This window comes from Dermacentor andersoni, chromosome 2, assembly GCF_023375885.2.
Source record: "Dermacentor andersoni chromosome 2, qqDerAnde1_hic_scaffold, whole genome shotgun sequence".
Taxonomy (NCBI): Eukaryota; Metazoa; Arthropoda; class Arachnida; order Ixodida; family Ixodidae; genus Dermacentor; species Dermacentor andersoni.
In genome coordinates this window covers 222628345-222650950 of record NC_092815.1, presented here as the reverse complement: position 1 = coordinate 222650950, position 22606 = coordinate 222628345, and the positions used below count along the sequence as shown (strand labels likewise).

General features: G+C 46.6%; 1 protein-coding gene across 3 annotated transcripts in view; it reads right to left on the bottom strand.

Annotated features, from left to right (window-relative positions):
- The window catches only part of shep (RNA binding motif single stranded interacting protein alan shepard), a 157559-nt gene that overhangs the window by 84726 nt on the left and 50227 nt on the right, over positions 1 to 22606 (bottom strand). For all 3 annotated transcript variants that reach the window (XM_055075764.2, XM_050186813.3, XM_050186814.3), the window contains exon 4: positions 6606 to 6667. In XM_055075764.2, coding sequence (XP_054931739.2) covers positions 6606 to 6667 — 62 coding nt within the window. The remainder of the gene's footprint in view (positions 1 to 6605; positions 6668 to 22606) is intronic.

The window sequence follows — 22606 nt, the reverse complement described above, 5'->3', positions numbered from 1 at the left end:
ACACTCAAGCACTTGCCCGATGACAAAAGCACTCCTCAGTTAAATTTTGTCGCCAGTACCGAACTACTTGTTGCAAAAAACATCCTCGTATTGTATTATAATATGAAATAAAATGCTACTTGTCCAGTTCCATTTCATGTTTAGAAGAAAAGTACTCATTAAAATTACCATTGACAACGACGCGGCCGGTCGAAAGGTTTTGTTTTTGCTCGACTCTGTGCCACCCACGCTTTCGCGTTTGTGTACTTTCCTGATCACGTAGTGCTGCGCTGGTTTTGCTGGCTCGCAAAACTCAGACAAACTGCAAGTAGCACAGAAATCAACTTCCATGTGATGTCACGGGATGCCCGAATGGTCTACGGCACTTGACCAAAAAGAAGCTGCAGCGGCGAATCCACCACTCTGTTTGGTGGTGATGGCATACATGTCACCACTCCACCAGTTGGATGGCGGGAGATATGAATTTTGAAAAAGGTGTTCAGACCCTTCAGATGCAATTTTCTCGTAAGCTTAGTCTTTTCTTAGCATGAAACAAGCGTTGCAAGGTTTTTGGAATGGTATTTAAACAGTCCACAGCAACTTAGTATTTGCCTTTAGTGTACCTTTAAGGGGGAATGCGGCTCTTGCTTTCAATATCCCATTTTCAGTTTCTATCTCTTTTTCTATCCGATTCTGAAACATACCTAAAAACGTAGAAGTGCTCTAAAAGAAATGTAATTGCTAAAGAAGAGAGTTTTTCAAGTCACAATATCTCCAGAACAGCACAACCTAAAGCCCCTCTATGTTTCAAAAGTAGCAAAAGGGTTTGATCAAGCCACCACGCCCTGTGATAGGCCAGTTGGTGACACGTGACCTTTTTGCATTCACACCCCGCCCAAAGGGCCCAGCAGTGGTCGCAGTGCCTGCGGAATGTACGGATGTCTGTGTTTCTGAGCATATAGTTCGATGATTTCGGTAAACAGAAAGCACTTCACGTGCCTCTGTTGCATTGTTATTGTACAGTAGCAGTGCCTATGTACCTGATGCTTGAGCAGACACAGTAATTATGTGCTTGAATTAAACGTTTGCAGCATGACATGCTAGTATGCTGAGCTGCTGAGCCTTCGGTTGCCGTAACCACACTGAGAATGGGAGAAAAAAAAAATTTTTTTCTTTGCATTCCTCGCGGTGACAATAATATCAGCAGAAGGAAGAAGGTATGGGACCAATGAATCGGGCGCAAGGAGTTTGTGCCCACTGAAAACACCCCATGATGCGAAGTCGGTGATTTTGTAATATTCACACAATGTAAACACCGTCACCGTCACCAACTTCAGGCAGCCTTTCATCTGGCCGGCGTGCTTTTGTTTGTGCACATGCTGTTGCATGAGCATTATCTCAGTAACGCTATTATCGTATGGGGATTCTTTACGCTGTAGATTTGTATGTACAAGTCATTGTCGTTTCACGACCTGCATTCCTCACAAATAGCTCGGGATTCCAATACAAATGGGTTTGTTTATCTCACTGTCACACGAGGTTCGTCAGTGATAAAATAGCTGGCATGTTGGCTGAGCATCGAATAATTAGAAAATCAGGAGACCTAGAGCAATGTTACAGAGTGCCCCTTGCCATGATCAGTCAGTTTAAAACAGCTATACAAGTGAATCATTTATTTCGTGCGCAACGCTTCAGGGTGTGCTACACAATGCAATTTTCAGGTGTCTGCACCCTTTTATAAAGTTCAAATGCGATAGTGCCTATAGGTGAATTTCCTGAAGTTATGTTGCACATGCAATCTATCCCAGATCATGTGTGATTGTGTCAAATGTGCCAGAAACTTATTTTATGCATTAAAGGCATTCATGGTACTACAGTCCATCCCGGATATATCGAACTCGAAGGGGATTGCGAAATAGTTCGATACAGTGCAGTCCACTTATAACGATACCACATATAACGATATATCGGTTATAACGATGGGTCGACATGACAGCGTCATTTTATGCATTAGGTCTATGGGGAAAAAAAACATTTATAACGATAGGTTATTCCCCGCATATCGGATATAACGATCAAAATTTTGCAGTCTGGACGGCGTTTTCCGTGCCTAATAATCGTAACATTTGCGTTGCTTAGTTCCCTGAAACGAACGATGACGAGGCGATGTTTACCTCCGTAAGTTCGTATCTGCCGCCATTACCGCGCAGCGCGTCTCGCCCCGCCCGCGCACGAGTAGGCGCAGCCAACGTTGGCGCCGCGCGCCACAAGATGGCGCCAGCTGCTTCATGCGCGTCGGCCACAGTCGCTCCGAAAGAGAGAGAAAGAAAAAAAGAAGCGACAAGCAAAGCGGCGCGGTGGCGCCCGTCCCGCGTCTCTCTCGCGATAGCATAGGCTGACGCCACCGAAGCAGCGTGCAACCAACGGTTCAACTCAGTTCGAAGATGGCGCCGACAAAGCGCAAAGCTGTGTCGCTTGACACGAAGATGGATATTTTGCAGGACTCTCGATGCGGCTTCAAGGTGAGCGCCCTCGTGAAGAAGTATGAGCTCGTCCAGTTAACGATATCAACCATCTTGAAAACCGGGAGCACCGCGATTGTGAAGGCAGGAGCTATCGGCGGCCATTCCGATCAGCGGAAAAGGGGTTATAGAGACCCTTTGAACGCCGATGTTGAAGAGGCGCTTTACCAGTGGTTCATCACCAATTGCTTCAAGAAGGCGGGCTTTGTGCGTAAGGACGAACTTCCCCAACCTGCTGAGACCGACCCGGTGGAAGTCGCTGACATAACCGAGCTCTGGGAGCTCGTTCCTACTGGTGACACAGGTGGTGTGTCGAAGGAGGAGTTTTTGACTGCAGACAGTGCTGCCTCGTTCTGCGATGAGGTCACCGACGAGGCGATCGCCGAAGATGTGCTGTCTCGACAGACGCGAAGTTGTGCGACGGTGGCGACGGCATCAGCGACAGTGACAACGAGATCGACAGTGGCTCCTTGACCCCGATGTCCACGCAAAGTGCACTATCGTCGATCGACTCCTTAATTGATTTTATGCATGCTAAAGGATTGCCGCCAGTGTTCGCGCAGCAGCTGGAATCCATGCACACCGCGGTTGTGAAGCTGAAGCTGCCGCAAAAGCAAGTGCAGATTTCGGACTATTTCGGCGCGCCTAATCCTTGACACGGTCATTGGCGCTAGAAATAAAGTTTGTTTTTCACGGCCTACTGTCTACAACATCTATTCTTTAGAGCAAGTAGCGAATTCGAGTTCAGAGCTGCAAAGGTAAAGAGCGCAAACGCGTTTATTTATTATTTTTTTTTTGATAACTGCAGTCCAGATATAGCGATCATCGGTTATAACGATCATATTTTTCGTCTTTCTCGATATCGTTATAAGTGGACTGCACTGTATATCGATAATTCGAAATATAAAATATGCATGTCAAAAGCTTCTCTAACAACTGCACACATCTCAAGGCAGTTCCCCGATGTCGTGACTAACGGGAACTTACCAATCTGTGCCTCCAACGCGAAAAAAAAAAAAATAATAATAATAATAATAATAATAACACAGCGTGATGACCAGAGCACTTTATTTCGGAAGAAAAAGATATGTCACCATTGCTTGCTTTTTCTTCTGCACCATCAAGTTCATTAAGCTGTCCTCAAGCTTGTTGACAGTGTCCAAATGACAAAGGCTAGCTCCTTCCATTGTGCCACAACAGCGGCGAATGACGCTGAAAGCTGACGCAAGTTCAGCTGCAGTGCATGGTGCTTGGTACTCTTCGTCGGAACCTTTGCCGCTGCTTGAGTCTGCGTCCTCGTCACCCATAATGTCAGCCCCAATCTCCGCATCAGCGCGATCTGCTACAGCTTGCACGCCATCGTCAGCGCTGACGAAATCACGTGCTGTAACGCCGCATGGGAATGCCAAGAGCTAGCGAAATTCACTGTCCAGGCATCCAGCGTCATCGTCTTCACTGTCAAGACATCCATCGTCTGCAGCTACCACAAAGCCTGCTTTGCAGAAGCAGTTCATAATTGCACTTTTCTTCCAACGTTCCAAGCACCAGCCAGCATTTGAATGGCTCCGAGGAGGTCCACCTTAAGTTTGATTCCTAATCGAAGATTGATTAGGAGCCTCTGCACCAGTCGTCGTCTGTACCCTATTTTAAGGGGGGACGTGGCTTTCGCATCGCAAAAAATTGCCAAAAAAATAGATTTTTTGAAAATCGCATTTTCAGTTTCTATAACCCTTTTTCTATCTGATAACCATATTTCATCACTGTAAACCACTTGGAAGAGCTCTAAAAAATTCGTATTATCAGCCAAGGTTGCGAAAAATATCGCGGAAATCAAGAAAGAACAGAGTTTTTCAAGCCACAATATCTCCAGAACGGCGCGACCGAGCGCCGCCATCTTGGTGTCGCTGGAAAGCGCATTTCTCCGTCTTCAAATTTGCCACTTCAGCGATCTCCTCCATACAGAAACAAGCGCACAAAAAGCAAATCATTGAAGGTTGTGCCGGAGTCTGCGATTGGCCGCGCCCGCCACGTGACTCCAGCGCGGTTCGCCATTGGTCCGGCGCTCGCGTCGTCTGCTCGGCTCTTTGCACCTCGCGAGTTTGGTGTCTCCACTCGCCGTAATCTCGACGTGTCAAAACGGGCGCTACGCGGACATCGCAGTAGCGTGGCCGATCCCTACGCTTGTGGACGTTTCAGACTCGCGGCTAAGCATTCTGAGCGTCGGCGACGCGGACTTCGCGACCAAGATTCACGCGCGGAATCCTCGGACATGCGGCTAAGCCTTTCAGCACTCGGTGTTTCAGCACATCGCGTGCGGACTTCTCGGACCGTCACCTAATCATTTTGTGCATCGGCGCCTCCGACTGCGCGAACCAGCGCATCGAGTGTCGACTCCTCGAGCCCGCGGCTAGGAATTTCACGCGTCGGCACATAGGACTGCGCGAATGAGCGCGTCGAGTGTCGACTCCTCGAGCCCGCGACTAGGCATTTCGCGCGTCGGCAATTCGGACTGCGCGAATAAGCGCATCGAGGGTCGAGTCCTCGAGCCTGCGACTAGGTATTATTTCGCGCGTCGGCACCTTGAACTGCGCGACTATATATAAGCACATCGCGCGTCGGCTCCTTGTATCTGCAGCTATGCATTTCGCACATCGGCACTTCGGACTCGCAACCAAGCACATTGCGCGTTCACTCTATTATCATATTGTCACGATAGCTCGTAACAATACCTATCATACCACCCCTTCATAAAGAGAACCTCATCATGAGCTCTGTTCACTAGGCCCCTTGGGCTGGTACACACCTGGCTGCAGAAGTGATCGAGGCATCATACAAAAGTAAAATTCTGGAAAGCACCTAGCAGCTGCATATCTATCACTGACTCTCTCATCCTAAGTTCCACTGCCACTGTCAGGTGAAGATGACTTGGAAGGCTACTTACACTCGGAGCCTTCATTCAGTAACATGGTCAATTCTACCGAATGAAAAAAGAAAAATGCCTCACTGATTGTAATGGAGACTGCTATCAATCAGGCAGCCTGCATGTACAACACTGGAACTATATTCATGCCCACACAGAGTTCTACACTTCGGTTTGAAACCCAGGCACCATGCTCTTTGTAGAGCATGGTGCCTAATAAAGTTTCTTGTGCTAGTTCAGTGGCCAGTGTGCTATTATTTTGAGAGTGTGCAGTCACATATTTAGTATGGCCATTCTTACAAAACACAGCTTCAAAATGGTGCCATTTGTATTGCTGTAGATTCACTTCAGCAAAAGCTACATTTGTTTGAAACTTCAAAGGCGTTTATTTCAGTTGGATGTTTTTGCACACTGTACTCTGCCTTACGGGTGTTTTTTCTGGGTTGTTTTTGGCCAAAAATGACAAGGGTGGTATCATTTTATTCGTATTGAAATGATCTGGGGGGTGATGCTATTTTTATTACTCTTGCGCCGTCATGAAAATTACATTCAGGTATAGTAATCGCTGCTAATTAGAAAAAAATTTTCATAATAATTGCAAGATTGTTTTCTTGTCCGCAAAATGCTTCCAAATGAATAAAAATAGCATCACCCCCTACAGTAGGTCTTTAGCAATGGTGTCATCCATTTAGTTTTTGGTTTAGCAAGATGGAATCATCAAAAAGCCCCGTAACGAGTTTGAAATTAATTTGACTCCAGACCTCAATATTTTTTGAACTGCTACAGCTATCAGAAATCTAATTACAGATCTGAAATCAGCACGAAAAATTACCCCAGACAGTGGTGTTTATTAAAGATTCACCCAAAAATAAGAAAAAAATTTTTAGGACCCACCTCCCCCCTTAAATAAATGCTGCTGTCATTTTGTGAACACTGTCCTCACTTTTCTTGTTCGGCCTACATTCGAGGTATGTTTTTTACATTTTTTCTGGTTTCGGACATTCAGGGGTCGGCTTAGAATCGGAGCCGGCCTAGATTCGAGTAAATATGGTATTTTAATGCATTTGCATTGTTACCTCTGTCCATTTTTGGAATGCTGAAATTTGTGACAATGAAACACATGACAGTGGTGTATCACTACTAGACAGATTTGCAGGACCTAAAGCAAAACAAATGTGGCTTACCAGCAAGTACCTTTCCATTGAAGGTAGCAATAATTTGTTCACATTTTTCCTTAGACTCCATCCTGCACAAAGAAAGACAAAGCAGCATTATACATCACATCCTTTACATGAGCTCTTGTGCATGTAATCACTCCTGCCTAGGCTGAGAAAAGGCACTACCAAATAAGCAAAAGTACGTAATTAGAAAGGTCAGCGATTTCTTACGGTGAAGAGCAACTGCAGTATGAGATGCCAGCTCATAAGTCGCATTCACACCAGGGATCAACAAAGTTAGCACGACAAAACACAAGCAATCGTTCGTAGTGGCAAGCACATGACCTGGCTATCGTCACACTGAAATGCCTGAGAAGTGGAGTTTACATCTGCTCGCACTGCCATTGCCGCATAAAGTAGTGTCCGCATGCACCACTCTCCTGAGTCACTGACCGGTCCTGCAGCTGTGCGAGTACTCCCTTTGAAGAGCTGAAAAGTGGCCACAGGCTGTTGCTTTTCGACTGAGGCCACCATCTGTGGCCAACTTAAGCTCTGCGACACACCCAGGGGTGCCAGAATGCCACCACAGAGAATGCACAATGCGGCAGTGGCAGGCATGGTTGTGACCTTGCGTGGTACATCTCCGGTACCAGGCTAGTACAATGCAGCGGCAACACAAAGCAACATCCGCCAGGCACTATATGCCTGTCAAGACTGACTTGAATCAAAATGGCGCTAAAGGCACGGGCACCACGAAAGCACAACTGGAGGGTCCTCAACAGTTCGCCAACACCATGCGCCCTTAAAGTGAGCCAAGACAGTGTTTGACTTGCTTTATTGAGCATCAAAGCTAAGCCAACAGCAACAGTTATTTATTTTATTTTGTTTCTTTACCTACATAGCCACAAGGAATAGCGTAGGGTAGGAAGTGGCCCATATCATAACACAAATAACATAACATGGTTATACAAGAAAAAGATCTTTAAAAAAACATTATATATGTGAACATTATGCAAAATACCATATTTACATAATTGTATATTGACCTATTTTTTTTTGAAATTTGAATATCTAAAGTTTAACTTATAATTAACTTATAATCAAAATCAAAACATGGCACCACCAAAAAAGCGATACCAACGAGATATCAGGGGAGCTTCAATGTAGTTACCATTTTATGTTTGCTCTACAGCCCTACCCGTAGCTTTTCGCTATCCTGCGTGTTTGTTCGCTTCCCGGAAGGGTTTTTCAAGATTTTTGAGAGTTTTACAGTGCACACAACACTCATGGGGGGGGCTCTATAGTTGATGGAAGAGCCGCTGCTCCATTCTCAGCGGCACCCTCACAACGGCGGTGCTTGCGGGGAGCATAGATAGTTCATGGAAGAGCAGACACCGCTCACATTTTCCTCTTTCCCTGTAGCTCTTAGTTTGACGTGTTCAACTGACTGCCGGCTACGTGCTACTTCCATGCTTCCTCAATCGTCATGAGTGCTCCAGGCCCACTAAACATTCAGTGCTTCTTCACAACAGCGCTCAAGAGGGCTGCCATCCTTTACGTAGAAGAAACAAATGACTCCGCAGCGGGCCGCAAGTTCGATGTTTCTGAACGGGTGGTGCGAGTGGAGACTGCAGCGAAACAAAATTTTCACCTGTGACGGCAAGCGAAAATTTCCCACGGGCCGATGTCAGGACGCTTTCCGGAGCTGTAGACCAAGCTTGTGGGGTACGTCGCTGAAATGTGCGATCGGTCCCTGCCAGCAAAGTGTGACATGGTCATGAAACAAGCCCAGATCTTCGCCTTTTAAGGACCGCTTCTGCTGCGAGTACGGATGGTTGGCGGCAGAAGACCGCGAACTTACGCCAACCGGACCTGTCAAAACAGCCTCCCTGACGGCTGCATGTGGGTGGGTGCATTCGGTGCGGGCGGCTGTTCCACAAGATGTTGTGGTGCGGTCGTTTGCCAAATGTGGAATTTTGCTGGACGACGACGCGCTGTGGGACCGTTGCAGCGATGACGATGGCAGCACTAGTGAAGACGAGTAGTCCAGTGACCATGTAAGCTACCAGTAAATTTTCGTTATTGAATGCGCCCGCGGGTATGCTTTTCTTTTTTTTTTTTCCGTCACACGCAATATGGGGGGAGGGGGTGTCGACTTACGTTCGACTTACATTCGTGTAAACACGGTATACAGTAAAACCTTGTTAATTAAGATTTCACTGGATAGAAAAAAGAATGTCCGAATTAACTGAACATGAATTATCTAGGGTATCAAAAAGAACCAACAAAGGCAGCCTACATCAACACGCTTTTATTTATTGAATGAATCAACAAATCCTATTTCTATTTTGCACAATAGCAGTGTAGAAGATGCGATTCTTGTCATCTTGTGACTGATTAGTGCTTGCAGGCAGCGAAGGCCTCACAACTTCCTTTGCAGAGCGGCCACGGCACGTGCCTTCATTAGAAACACGCTTTTCGCTACCGCATGCATATTTTTTTTTGCCGTGGTTGGCAGCACTTTTCGTCCTTGACAGCTTCCGCCATGTTTGTGACATTGTTCGAGCATCCATTGCGCCCGAGTCAAAAGCAAACTACTGTTTGCTATAGCCACTGTGGACGAAACAGCGGTTGCAATTGACGCAATCGCGGGTGGCAACTACAGTCATGAAGGCACACAGTCTATGTGGTGTAAACATAAACGAAAGACTGTTTCTGTAGTTCTCATCGCTTAGTTCGCGTTGATGCGAGAGGTCGCGCAAAGGTCAATTCCCTCGCTCCTGCTACCACACTTCCTAACTCCAGCGTTATGATAAAGAGTTTCCGCGGTCACTGAGTGAGACACGTTTATGTTTGCTTGTGCACGCATGACCCCGTGTTTGTTAATTGAGTTAGTAAGCGAATGTTTACAAGCTTATACGGCCGATGAAACTACTATCCTTACTTTTTGTATAGCTGTCCACTAATTTGCTATCGCAATTGATGCTTTGCCTTTTGGGCGAAACTGCCAGTTTTTTTATATATCGCAACTTTAGTGCATTGGGAGTAAGTCTGTTTTTTCCAAATGAGAGAAGGTTGTATTTCTGTATGAAAGAATGAGGTGCGTGGTACTGTAAAGGAATTTTCTTTCTTTAGGCTGCGGCAAATGGGTGCATGTTACAATCGAGGGCGCGTTGGAATCAAGTAAATATGGTGCACACCAAGCTACTTGAAGTCCAACTAGTTGTGAATCATTGTATTGTTGATCCTGTAACTTGTTTCTAATCTATGGACACGGTTGGTGAATGCAATGCAGCAGCATTTTCGGATATTTAGGGTCATCTTACATTTTTTGGCACTACCGCACAAATGCCTCTGCAACATTTCAGTATCTCTCCCATGATTTTATTTTCCTATACACTATGCAGTCACCTGCAAACAATTTAATGGAAGACGTGACATTTTGAACAATATTATTATTATAATTTCAGAACAGCAGCTACCCAAACACTTTCCCTTGTGGCACACCAGAGCTCACAGTTATTGGTGATAGTCAGCCAATAGGAACTACATTTTGTTGGCAACCAGTTAAATAACTTATCCAACAAACTAGAGCCAAACCCTGTTAACTAAAAAAATGTAAAAACAAGGAAACGTTCCTAAATAAACAGTTTTGAGACAGGCGAATTCACGAAAATGTGAGTGCATGGCTGCGCATAGACTACACAGAGCCTTTTGACACTGGTACCAGTAGCCACTAACTTTCTTATGAGAACTCAATGTACCACGAGTGGTATATTCGCTATATATCACTTTTGCAATATGTTGTGCGACTTGGCAACCAACACGTTGGGCATCTATGGACCACAGTGTCTGTTCAGCGCCTGTTCCGAGCAACCAAAAGCACTGCCAAACGCTGGTGGACTACTTGCCGCCGTAACACATGTGCAGCAGCCCCGCGCCTGGAGCTTCATGCCACAGAAAGTTGTCTGCGAGTATAGTCACGTGAAATATTGCGAAAGCGCCAGCATCCCAAAAAGTAATCAACTGGGAATACCACCCCAGTTCCCGCAAATTTGTAGCCATGCCTTCCGATAGATTGAATACCACTCCTTTTCTACCGTTCTTGGCTGGCTTGTCTCACTGATAACGAGAGTGAAGCGTCACTGCGAACACTGATGAAGTGTGGTAAGAAACCGCATAGTTTTTGAAAAAGCACTGCTACAATACTGCAGCCCTGTGTTTGTTACTTAAGGGGGGACACGGCTCTTTGCGGCGAAAACGTGAAAAAACCATTTTTTGAAAACCAAATTTTCGATATCTACAGCTAATATTCCTTTTATTCACCAAGTTTCGAATCTCAGGGAAGAGTATTTCGTCCGCAATATCAATTTATAACATCACTGTGAGCTGAATTCCGCGCGAAAACAGCCCTTTTTATCGCGGCGCGTAGCTCTCTTTCTATGCGCGCGATCGCAGCCATCTTGGCCTCGTTGGAAAGAGGAGCTTTCCTCCTTGAATTTCCCGCCAAAAGTGACTCCCTCGGTGCGCCAGTGACGTTGAAATCCGGGGAAGAAAAAAAGCCCGAACGCGCGATTCGATTCGTTGACTAGCGCACGTGACCAAAAGCGCATGCTGTGGTTGGCTGCGCGAGGTTCCCATCGTCTGCTACACTCCGCAGGCGACGCGACGGCGCGTCTCGTAGGTTTGTTGGCACATGCCGAACGATGTCCGATCTACCGGGGAAGTTCGCCACGAGGCACAAGTTCGGCAAAACGAAGAAGCGATCAGCTTATAACTTTCAAAAGCGCTCCATTCCTTCTGAAAGCATCGAGAGTAGCTCGCCGCGAACCGCAAATGATACCGAAGCTGCGGACGATGCCGAAGTAGGCCTAGCCAGCTCACAAATGAGTGAAATCGTTACGGACAGCGGCCGCGTTCCGCGTGACACTGCAATGTTGCAGCTTGCGGATTTGTTGCAGAGGGAGATGAATGCTCAAAAAAACTTCAAGTTCTTGCGTCAACGCCAGCAACAAAGCGGGTGTTGGATTTGCTCACTCGCGCCGACGGCGTTGCAGCCGCGCCAGTCGACGCCGAGGCAGGCTTCGCTTTCCTCAGTAGGACTCAGTGAAGGCACTGTCGTTTGTCAAGTGCAAGGTGTACGGCGGCAGTGTCGCAGGAGGCAAAAGCGATCGGTAATCTGGCGTTGCCATAAAGATCGTTATCACGTGCGCGTGTTACGGCGATATCGCGTCAGCGTGAAGCTCGACCAGCGTGAACGACAAGCTTGCCGCGCGCGCGGTGCAAGCCACCGGGAATCGGCGAAAGGTGCTAAACGATGTTTTTGCCGCATTTGGGTGGCCGTGGTCAGAGCGACTACATTCCTGGTGGCTTTTAGCCACTCTCACTGCAATATAATGCAAAATTATTTCTGTACTTTTGATTAAAAGTGAATGTATTCCTTTTTTCTCGTTTTCTCAAAACACCGACTTTTGACTTGTTGCTGATTTGCAGCGGCGATATCTCTGCCTTCAAAGCAGATAGAGCCATAATTTTTGTTGTGGCTTGTAGCTGAGTGTGCAAAGTACACAGTGGTAGGGTCAGATTTTCGAATTTATGCTTTAAAAATTTTCAATTCTGCTTTAGATCAGACAGTAGGGTAGCCACAATTCGAACAGTAAAGATTGAATTGCTATAAAATTAGTAATATTTGATGTATCAAAATAGTATTCCTACGATTGCGTTCCTTGTGTTTTCTAGTACCCAGGCATGTGCCAATATGAATTTCGTAGTGCGTTTTTTCCTCCTATTGTTTCTGCAAATTATGAACAATGAATTTCATTCATCTTCAGAACTAAATGGCCTATTGTAAAAATAATTACATATTTGAAATCAGCACAAAAGTCTTGACAAGAATGGACGGTTTCATGAATATTGATGGAAAACATCATGCACATTATTTGAAAAAGTGTCCCCCCTTAAGGGGGGATGCGGCATCAGAATACAACTTGCTTATTTCTTTATTAAACTTAGTGAAACTTGGCGAACTTGTTCAGTTTCTTTTGCAGATTCCAAAAATGCAATTAAATTCATTCTAGCTTGCTTAGTTCGTCAGATAATTAAATATCACTTGACATTATGCGTAAAAGTAATTAAAATATAATCGTTCGTTAAAAAATTTCTATATACGTATTTGTGGACTCAGTAAACCATAAGGGACACAATAATGCAAGCAGATAATGCAAGCAGATTTAGACAAAATGGAGAAATGTAAAATGTTTGCACTCGCAAGGCACTAATATGCTCCCGGGGCATAATCACTTTGATCACTGCCACCTCTATGGCGCTTCTTCAGTGTTTGTTGCACAGTGTCTGCAGATGCACGTTTTTGTGCAGATGAGACTGATCGCTGCCGATCCTTTTCTCTCATGCGTTTGGTGCTTCGCTGGCCAGGATTCATGCTAAGCTCATGTAAAATTACAGCTGAGGTTCTTTCACGGCATGCATTAAAGTTCCTTACAGCTTCTGCCACAGCTGCTTCAATGGCGAATAAAGATGCAGGCTTCTCTTTTGGGGCGAGTGCCCATATCAGTGAGTGCAGGCTCTCATTACTATTCTGAGTTTTGCCACGCACACACCGCTCAAGAAGCTTCTGATCAGATAGCCACTCGTAGATAGGCAGCAGAGCTTTGGCCACATGATCGGGAAGGCTATAACGATGTTTTGGTGCTGGCTCTTCTTTAGCTTTCGCAGCATTTTGCTGGCACCAAGAATTGGGACCAGTGGGAAAGAGCTGTGATTGGAGAGACTATCATTTGATGTTACATGGTGACATGTCGCCATCAAAGCCTTTTGCATAACCTCAATGTCATCACTGTGCGATTTGGTTGCCTAGCCATAGTACGAGCTGAGTTTGTTCACAAGGTCACCAGTCAACCTCCTTTTTCCACCTCACGGCGTGCAACGGCGGCGTAGGTCATCGCTTCTGGCTGGGGCTGTGGTAATTGAGGTTGCACCTCAGGAGCTCCCAGCGATCGCTGAACCTCATCTTTCATGATGTCAGTGATCGAGGCTACTTGAGGCTGCGACGAAGGCACGACATTGCGCAGTTCTTCGTGCACAATGGCCCTTATGGTCTCTTGGAGATCAACGGAGCCCAGCGCTTGGATGGCGCACTGAGGCATGAGCACTTGGCGGCTATATCGCCTAGTGCGCATTTCTAACGTTTTCTCAATCGTCATAGCCTCTGTCTGAAACTCAGCTATGGTCTTCGGTGGGTTTCAGATTAGTCCAACGAAAAGTTCTTGCTTTACGCATCACATCAAGAAACGAACTTTTTTCTCTTCGGACATTTCCGGGTCGGCGTGCCGGAAGAGACGGGTCATCTCTTCTGTGAAGATGGCAATGGTCTCATTGGGTAGTTGGCCTTGGGTTTCCAGCAGAACTTCGGCCTTTTCTTTTCGGACAACGCTAGTGAACGTCCCCAGGAAGTTACTGCGGAACAGGTCCCATGTTGCTAGGGTGGACTCCCGGTTCTCGAACGAAGTCCTCGCGGCATCTTCCAAGGAGAAGTACACGTGTCGTAGCTTATCCTCAGAGGTCCAGTTATTGAAGGTCGAGATCCTTTCGAAGGTTTCGAGCCAGGTTTCAGGATCCTCCGACGTAGCTCCACAGAAGGTAGGGTGCTCTCTGGGTTGTTGAAGTATGATGCCCGACACTGGGGCAGCCATTGTGGTTGTCTTGGTCACAATCTTCTTGGTCTTCTCAGGTAGAAGTCCGTGCTCCGGGGGCAGCTGTTGTAGACGACTGCTTGCTCGATCGTCCGTGACTACGTTGGTGCTCTCTTTACGGTCTGGGCTTGGATCACGGCTTGTCGGGGGCGTCCAGTACACGGACGAAAAGCACCTCCACCAGATGTCACGTGGTGGTGACGTTGAAGAACACAGTAGCAATATTGCAAAAGACAAAACTAACTTTTATTGGGTGAACCTGTGCCCACAAAAACAGGCTACACTTATAGCTCAACGATAGCAGCGAACACAGTCGGCGATCGTCGAAAATCTGACCAGCGGGTCAAGCGCATAGGCTTTTATACATCAGTCGTCGAATGGTCCAGAGTAATCGCTGGAACCCGCGTGCCTTCCACAAAGTTCTACATTATTCGCGTCGCGCACACATGCGATCAGATTACACAAGGTTTGGTCAGAGACAGCGGATAGAAGCATTGATAACATCCCAGAAACTTCCGATACATGCAGGCGCGTCCTGCGCTGTGCGATAACATTTGTTAGGCGGTAAAAGTTGTCGCACGATTAAGACAAACAAGTACACGTGTCAATATTTTCGCGTTTCCGCCACATATCTTACACTGTAGGTGTTCAAGAAGCGTGTTCACCAATTCCAAACACACCACGGTGAAACTGGTCTCGTCAGGCGGGCAGTCACCAGAACCGCTCGGGGCCAACAAGTCCGATTTTCGCTGCGTTGCTGCAGTCGATGCAAGCTCTCGAACTTTGGCATCGGCTCTTTTCCTACCTTCATCAATATCTGAAGGCGTCCGGATCATTGTATCACGATGAACGCGGCCGACGTCAGGGTCACTCGTGGACGAGACTGCTAAGCCTAATCCTGGTGTATGCAGCTCGGCAGCTCCGTCGCTCGATGCTTGCAGTCGCTCAGCTTCGATTTGCAGTTCGCCCTTGGTGCCTCTCGATCTTTCAGCCACTCTTCTGATGTTTAGAATCAGTGACGACCTTCTTTTCTTGCCGTACTTATGTCGGCACACAAACTTTCTCGTTGACATCGCGGCAAGTTGCTTTCGCGTCCGACAACAGGACAAAATGGCATCCGCGTAAGCGGCCGAGACGCGCTGCAGACGATGCTCTCAACCAATCGTGTAGCCACTTTTCATCACGTGCCCTGAGCAGCCAATAGTGACTGGCATTTCATCATTTTCTCGCGGCGTTTCTCTACTGTTACCGGTGACTGGAGAGAAGCGCTGGCGCGCGATAATTGAAGACTAAAAACTGCTCTTTCAAATGATACCAACATGGCCACGAGCGGAGCTATAGCGCGGAAGCTGCGCGTCGTTGAAATTGCACCGTTTTCGGTTCTACATTTACACAAATTGTGCTACCTTTAATGCAATAAAATGATATTGTGGTTGAAATAGATATATTTCAGATATGAAACTTTGCAGATTAGTAGAATAATGAACGTAGATTCCGAATATAGCATTTTCCAAAATTCGATTTTTTCACGATTTTTTTAGTGGCAAAGACCCGTGTGTACCCCCTTAACAGAACATGTGTTTTAACCAGCCAAATCCGGTTGTGGTCAGTCAGAAACACTGGCCAAGAAGTCCAACTCGGAATCATCATCACAGCCGCTGTCACTGGCCTCCCAAAGTGCATTGTGCTCGGTTTTGTCGATCAGATTCGACAGCCCCATTTTCTTGAAGCTGCTCTCGACAGTGTTGGCCATGTTCCACACGGCCACTTGTTCTGTTTGTTCTCCCAGTGGGAGTGGGCCCATGCTCTCCAACTGGCCAACCATTTGACGTACATCTTGCGCACATAGGGGGGACACTGGTTTTAAAAACTGAAAAATTTCGATGAGATCGAGATTTTGGACGTGTTATTTTTGAAATCTACAGCTATTTTTCTGCCTATCTGCCAAGTTTCTTGTTTCTAGAATCAGTATTTTCGCCAAAATAATCATTTGCACAATAAGTTCCTGCTGAAGTCGATCTAAAGGTAACTCCAAAACGGCCTTTTCTTCCCATCGTGCAACTGCCGTTTCACTCTGCGTATTGCCAGCCTCTTGGTCTCGTTTGAAAGAGCCACCTTCTTGTTTAAGTTTCCTGCCACTGCCTCTCAGTTTCGACCATTGGATGTCGCAAAAAAAAATCAATAAAGAAGAGCACAATATTTGTTTCCTATTGGCTGAACGAACACACGTGAAAAGACCACGCCACCCGATTGGCGGAGCTGGCTGGTGACGTCTGGCAGGCGAGCCGGCCCGCGTGCGATGGCGGTGCTGAGGCGACATTTTGAAAAACCGAATGCGGAGACTGATAAGCACGCAACAATTCCCAGGTCAGCGCGGGAGTTTCATACGTGGAACAAATTCAGCAAAAGGCTAAAGAAATCTATCATTGATAATTTTAAAGGTCGTTGCGCTTCATCAGGATGCAGTGCGGGAGATCAAGAGACTCCATAGAGTGAACAAGTCATTGAAGTTGGCGACAGCGGCATGGGTCCAGCGGGTGTGCCAACTCTCGAAGCTGACAGCTGCCACGCCCGCCGTGACACGGTGATGCTGCAGCCTTCCGATGTGGAGAACATGATCCGAACCTAGGAAAAACTCTAGGAACTCCCGTCAACGGCAGCGACGAAGCGAAAATCGTATTGTTTTCATCGCAACAGCAGCATGGTCAACAGTGCACTTGACGAGACGGCCTTCACAATCGTCAATTTGAATTTGCAAAACTATATCTTGAAGTCTGTAAAGTGCACAGCATGTGGCAGCGGCTACATTGTGACGTCATGAAACGTGAGCAAGAATACAGCCTCGGTGTGAAACAAACTCTCATATTTCAATTGCGGAGACACCGTGTCCACGTGGAGCTCACCACGGATAAGCGGTGATCAGACTGTGACCCGTTCATTGTAAATATTTTGGCAGCGCGAACCATGCAGAGAGCATTGGGAACCAGAAGACAGCACTTGATGAAATTTTTTCGGCGTTGAACATTTCCAACCGCAGTCTCCACAACAAGACATGGCACAACTACAACAAGAAAAAAAAGACCCCTGCAGCAATTCGCGCGGCCAAGAAGTGATGAACAAAAAAGCACAGTTGGTTCGGGAACTATACAGCGTACTGAACTTGGGAAACATTAAGATCACTTATCTTTTAAGGGGGGGACGCGGCTTTCGCATTGCGAGATACTGCCAAAAAAATCTACTTTTTTAAAATCACATTTTCAGTTTCTATAACCCTTTTTCTATCTGATACCGAAATATCATCACTGTAAACAACCTAGAAGTGCTCTAAAAAATTCGTTTTGCCAGCCAAGGCGGCAAAAAATATTGCGGAAATCAAGAAAGAACTGTTTTTCAAGCCACAATATCTCCGGAACGACGCGACTGAGCGCCTCCATCTTGGTCTCGTTGGAAAGCGCGTTTCTCCGTCTTCAAATCTACAAATCTTCAGCTATCTCCTCCATAAAGAAACAAGCGCACAAAAAGCAAATGATTAAAGGTCGTGCCGGAGTCTGCAATTGGCCGTGCCCGTGACGTGACTCCAACGCAGTTCGCCATTGGTCCAGCACTCGCGTCGTCTGCTCGGCTCTTTGCACCTCGCGAGTCTGGACGTCTCCACTCGCTGTAATCTCGACGTGTCAAAACGGGCGCTATGCGGACATCGCAGTAGCGTGGCCGATCCCTATGCTTGTGGACGTTTCAGACTCGTGGCTAAGCATTCCGAGCATCGGCGATGCGGACTTCGCGACCAAGATTTACGCGCGGAATCCTTGGACATGCGGCTAAGCCTTTCAGCACTCGGTGTTTTGGAATTCGTGACGAACAACATCGCACACGCGATCCTCAGACACGCGGCTAAGCATTTCGCGCCTAGAGAGTCTCCGACTCGGCGATGAAGCACATCACGCGTGAACTTCTCGGACCCTCGCCTAAGCATTTTGTGCATCGGCACCTCGGACTTGCGAGTAAGCGCGTCGAGTGTCGACTCCCCGAGCCCACCGCTAGGAATTTCGCGCGTCAGCACCGCGGACTGTGTGAATAAGCGCATTGAGTGTCGACTCCTCGAGCCCACCGCTAGGTACTTCGCGCGTTGGCACCTTGAACTGCGCGACTAAGCACAGCGCGCGTTGGCTCCTTGTATCTGTGGCTAGGCATTTCTTACATCGGCACCTCGAACCCGCGACTAGGCATACTGCGCATTCGCTCTGTTATAATATTTTCATGATAGCTCGTAACAATATCTATCATACCACCCCTTCATAAAGAGAACCTCATCATGACCTCTGTACACTAGGCCCCTTTGGCTGGAACAGACACCTGGCTGCAGAAGTGATTGAGGCATCATACAAAAGTACAATTCTGGAAAGCACCTAGCAGCTGCAAATCTATCACTGGCTCTCTGATCCTAAGTTCTATAGTCATTGTCAAGTAAAGATGATTGTTGTGTTCATATAGGAGGTTGTGGCCAAGTACTGCACCAGGGTGGCCAATCCTGCTCTGGTGAGGGAGTGCGTTACCGGTTCTGGTCACCGGGATCAGGCCACACTCCAGGCCTGTTTATGCAATTTTATCAACACACAGATTTTTTTTTTTTTTAATCCGGTGGAAAACTGAGCGGCACCGGGATTCGAATCACGATCCTCTTGCATGCGAGGTGGATGTTAGCCTGGTTACGCCCACTGCAGGGCAAAGGCCTCTCCCATACTTCTCCAACTACCCTGGTCATGTACTAATTGTGGCCATGTTGTCCCTACAAACTTCTTAATCTCAACCGCCCACCTAACTATCTGCCGCCCCCTGCTACGCTTCTCTTCCCTTGGAATCCAGTCCGTAACCCCTAATGACTATCGGTTATATTCCCTCCTCATTACGTGTCCTGCCCATGCCCATTTCATTTTCTTGATTTCAACCAAGATGTCATTAACTCGCGTTTCTTCCTTCACCCAATCTGCTCTTTTCTTATCCCTTAACGTTACACCTATCATTCTTCTTTCCATAGCTCGTTGCATCGCCCTCAATTTAAGTAGAACCTTTTCGTAAGCCTTCAGGTTTCTGCCCCGTAGGTGAGTACTGGTAAGACACAGCTGTTATACACTTTTCTCTTGAGGGATAATGGCAACCTGCTGTTCATGATCTGAGAATGCCTGCCAAACGCACCCCAGCCCATTCTTATTCTTCTGATTATTTCAGTCTCATGATCCAGATCCGCGGTCACTACCTGCCCTAAGTAGATGTATTCCCTTACCACTTCCAGTGCCTCGCTACCTATCGTAAACTGCTGTTCTCTTCTGAGACTTAAACATTACTTTAGTTTTCTGTAGATTAATTTTTAGACCCACCCTTCTGCTTTGTCTCTCCAGGCGAGTGAGCATGCATTGCAATTGGTCCCTTGAGTTTATACTAAGCAAGTCAATACCATCAACGAATCGCGAGTTACTAAGGTATTCTCCATTAATTCTTATCCCCAATTCTTCCCAATCCAAGTCTCTGAATACCTCCAGTAAACACGCTGTGAATAGCATTGAAGAGATCGTATCTCCCTACCTGACGCCTTTCTTTATTTGGATTTTGTTGCTCTCTTTATGTAGGACTACGGTTGCTGTGGAGCCACTATAGATATCTTTCAGTATTTTTACATACAGCTCGTCTACACCCCGATTCCGTAATGCCTCCATAACTTCTGAGGTTTCGACTGAATCAAACGCCTTCTCGTAATCAGTATAGTAAAAACTCGTTATTATCAATTTCACGGCTCCCCCAAAATGTCCGAACTACCTGAATGCTGAATAATTGAGGGAATCAAGAAAGCAATAAACCAATGCTTACTAAGTCAACATGCTTTAGTTAACTTAATGAATCGGCGAACCCATTCCTATTTTGTACAAAAGCCGTACGGGAGCTGCAGTTCTCATCTCATGAATGATTAAGCTCGCTGCGGCATGTGTCCATCTGAGGTGCTCTTGACTGCCGCATGCACATCCCGATTATTTTTTTGCCCGTGAGGTGGAGCAGATCGTCCGTGCAATGTGATGTAGCTGGCATTCTCAATTTTTTCATGGCTTTGTACAGAGTCATAACGATACTGTTTGCCGCAACCACGGCTGCCAGTGATTTGATCATGGACAGTGACCTTGCGGTTTTGAAGGCATGCGGCTGGTGCACGCAAGACGAAATGGCCATTTGCTGCAATAACTGTGGACAAAACTGCATTTGCTATATGATAGCTATATGGGCACTATTGACACATCATGGATGGTGACTACGTTGTTTTGAAGGCACGGGGCCGACATGGTGTTATGTGTGGCAGTAAATGCAGGAATAAGGGCTTTAAAGGCACAAATACAGTAAACCCTCGTTAACACGAACTCGCATATCTTGAAATATCGGTTAAGTCGAAAGTTTTCCACGCCACACCTTCCCCACCCATAGGTGTTATGTATTCGCACCCGTTTATCTCGAAGCATTTTGCGGGCGTAATACGCATATCTCGAAATTTCGACCGGACGGCTGAAGGCAAAGGCCGTTACCAAAAGGTGATACAGGTTCCGAGCGAGCGCTTGGTTCCTACTAAAGTGCCGAACGCGGTCATGATCTAAGGGCGAATACAAAATTCCCGCGGATGCAGCCGTTTTCCGCCAACCACGCCAAGTAACCTTGGAAGCAGTCACGTGGCGTGTGCTGCTTGCGCGCGGAGGCTCATGGGTTTTATCGGGTAGTCGCGCCAGCGCATTTCGCATGTGCGAACGTTATTGTGCGTGTGCGATTCTGTTAGTTCTTTGTTTCGTCGCACTGTGCGCACAACGCGTTGACTGCGATTTTTTTTTTTTGTTGTGTGTGTGGTGTGTGGTCAACGGACGACGACGACGTCCCGCCCCAAGCAGTGAAAGTCTCTGACGCTGGAGAAAAAAGTCGCGTTAAGGGGGGAGGTGGGTCTTAAAAATTTTTTTCTTATTTTTGGGTGAATCTTTAATAAACTCCACTGTCTGGGGTAATTTTTCATGCTGATTTCAGATCTGTAATTAGATTTCTGATAGCTGTAGCAGTTCAAAAAATATTGAGGTCTGAAGTCAAATTAATTTCAAACTCGTTACGGAGCTTTTTGATGATTCCGTCTTGCTAAACCAAAAACTAAATGCATGACACCATTGCTAAAGACCTACTGTAGGGGGTGATGCTATTTTTATTCATTTGGAAGCATTTTGCGGACAAGAAAACAATGTTGCATTTATTATGAAAATTTTTTTCTAATTAGCAGCGATTACTATACCTGAATGTAATTTTCATGACGGCGCAAGAGTAATAAAAATAGCATCACCCCCCAGATTATTTCAATACGAATAAAATGATACCACCCTTGTCATTTTTGGCCAAGAACAACCCAGAAAAAACCCCCGTAAGGCGGAGTACAGTGTGCAAAAACATCGAACTGAAATAAATGCATTTGAAGTTTCAAACAAATGTAGCTTTTGCTGAAGTGAATCTACAGCAATACAAATGGCACCATTTTGAAGCTGTGTTTTGTAAGAATGGCCATACTAAATGTGTGACTGCACACTCTCAAAACAATAGCACACTGGCCACTGAACTAGCACAAGAAACTTTATTAGGCACCACGCTCTACAAAGAGCATGGTGCCTGGGTTTCAAACCGAAGTGTAGAACTCTGTGTGGGCATGAATATAGTTCCAGTGTTGTACATGCAGGCTGCCTGATTGATAGCAGTCTCCATTACAATCAGTGAGGCACTTTTTTTTCATTTGGTAGAATTAACCATGTTACTGAATGAAGGCTCCGAGTGTAAGTAGCCTTCCAAGTCATCTTCACCTGACAGTGGCTGTGGAACTTAGGATCAGAGAGTCAGTGATAGATATGCAGCTGCTAGGTGCTTTCCAGAATTTTACTTTTGTATGATGCCTCGATCACTTCTGCAGCCAGGTGTGTACCAGCCCAAGGGGCCTAGTGAACAGAGCTCATGATGAGGTTCTCTTTATGAAGGGGTGGTATGATAGATATTGTTACGAGCTATCGTGACAATATGATAATAGAGTGAACGCGCAATGTGCTTGGTTGCGAGTCCGAAGTGCCGATGTGCGAAATGCATAGCTGCAGATACAAGGAGCCGACGCGCGATGTGCTTAGTTGCGCAGTTCAAGGTGCCGACGCGCGAAATGCCTAGTCGCGGGCTCGAGGACTCGACCCTCGATGCGCTTATTCGCGCAGTCCGAATTGCCGACGCGCGAAATGCCTAGTCGCGGGCTCGAGGAGTCGACACTCGACGCGCTCA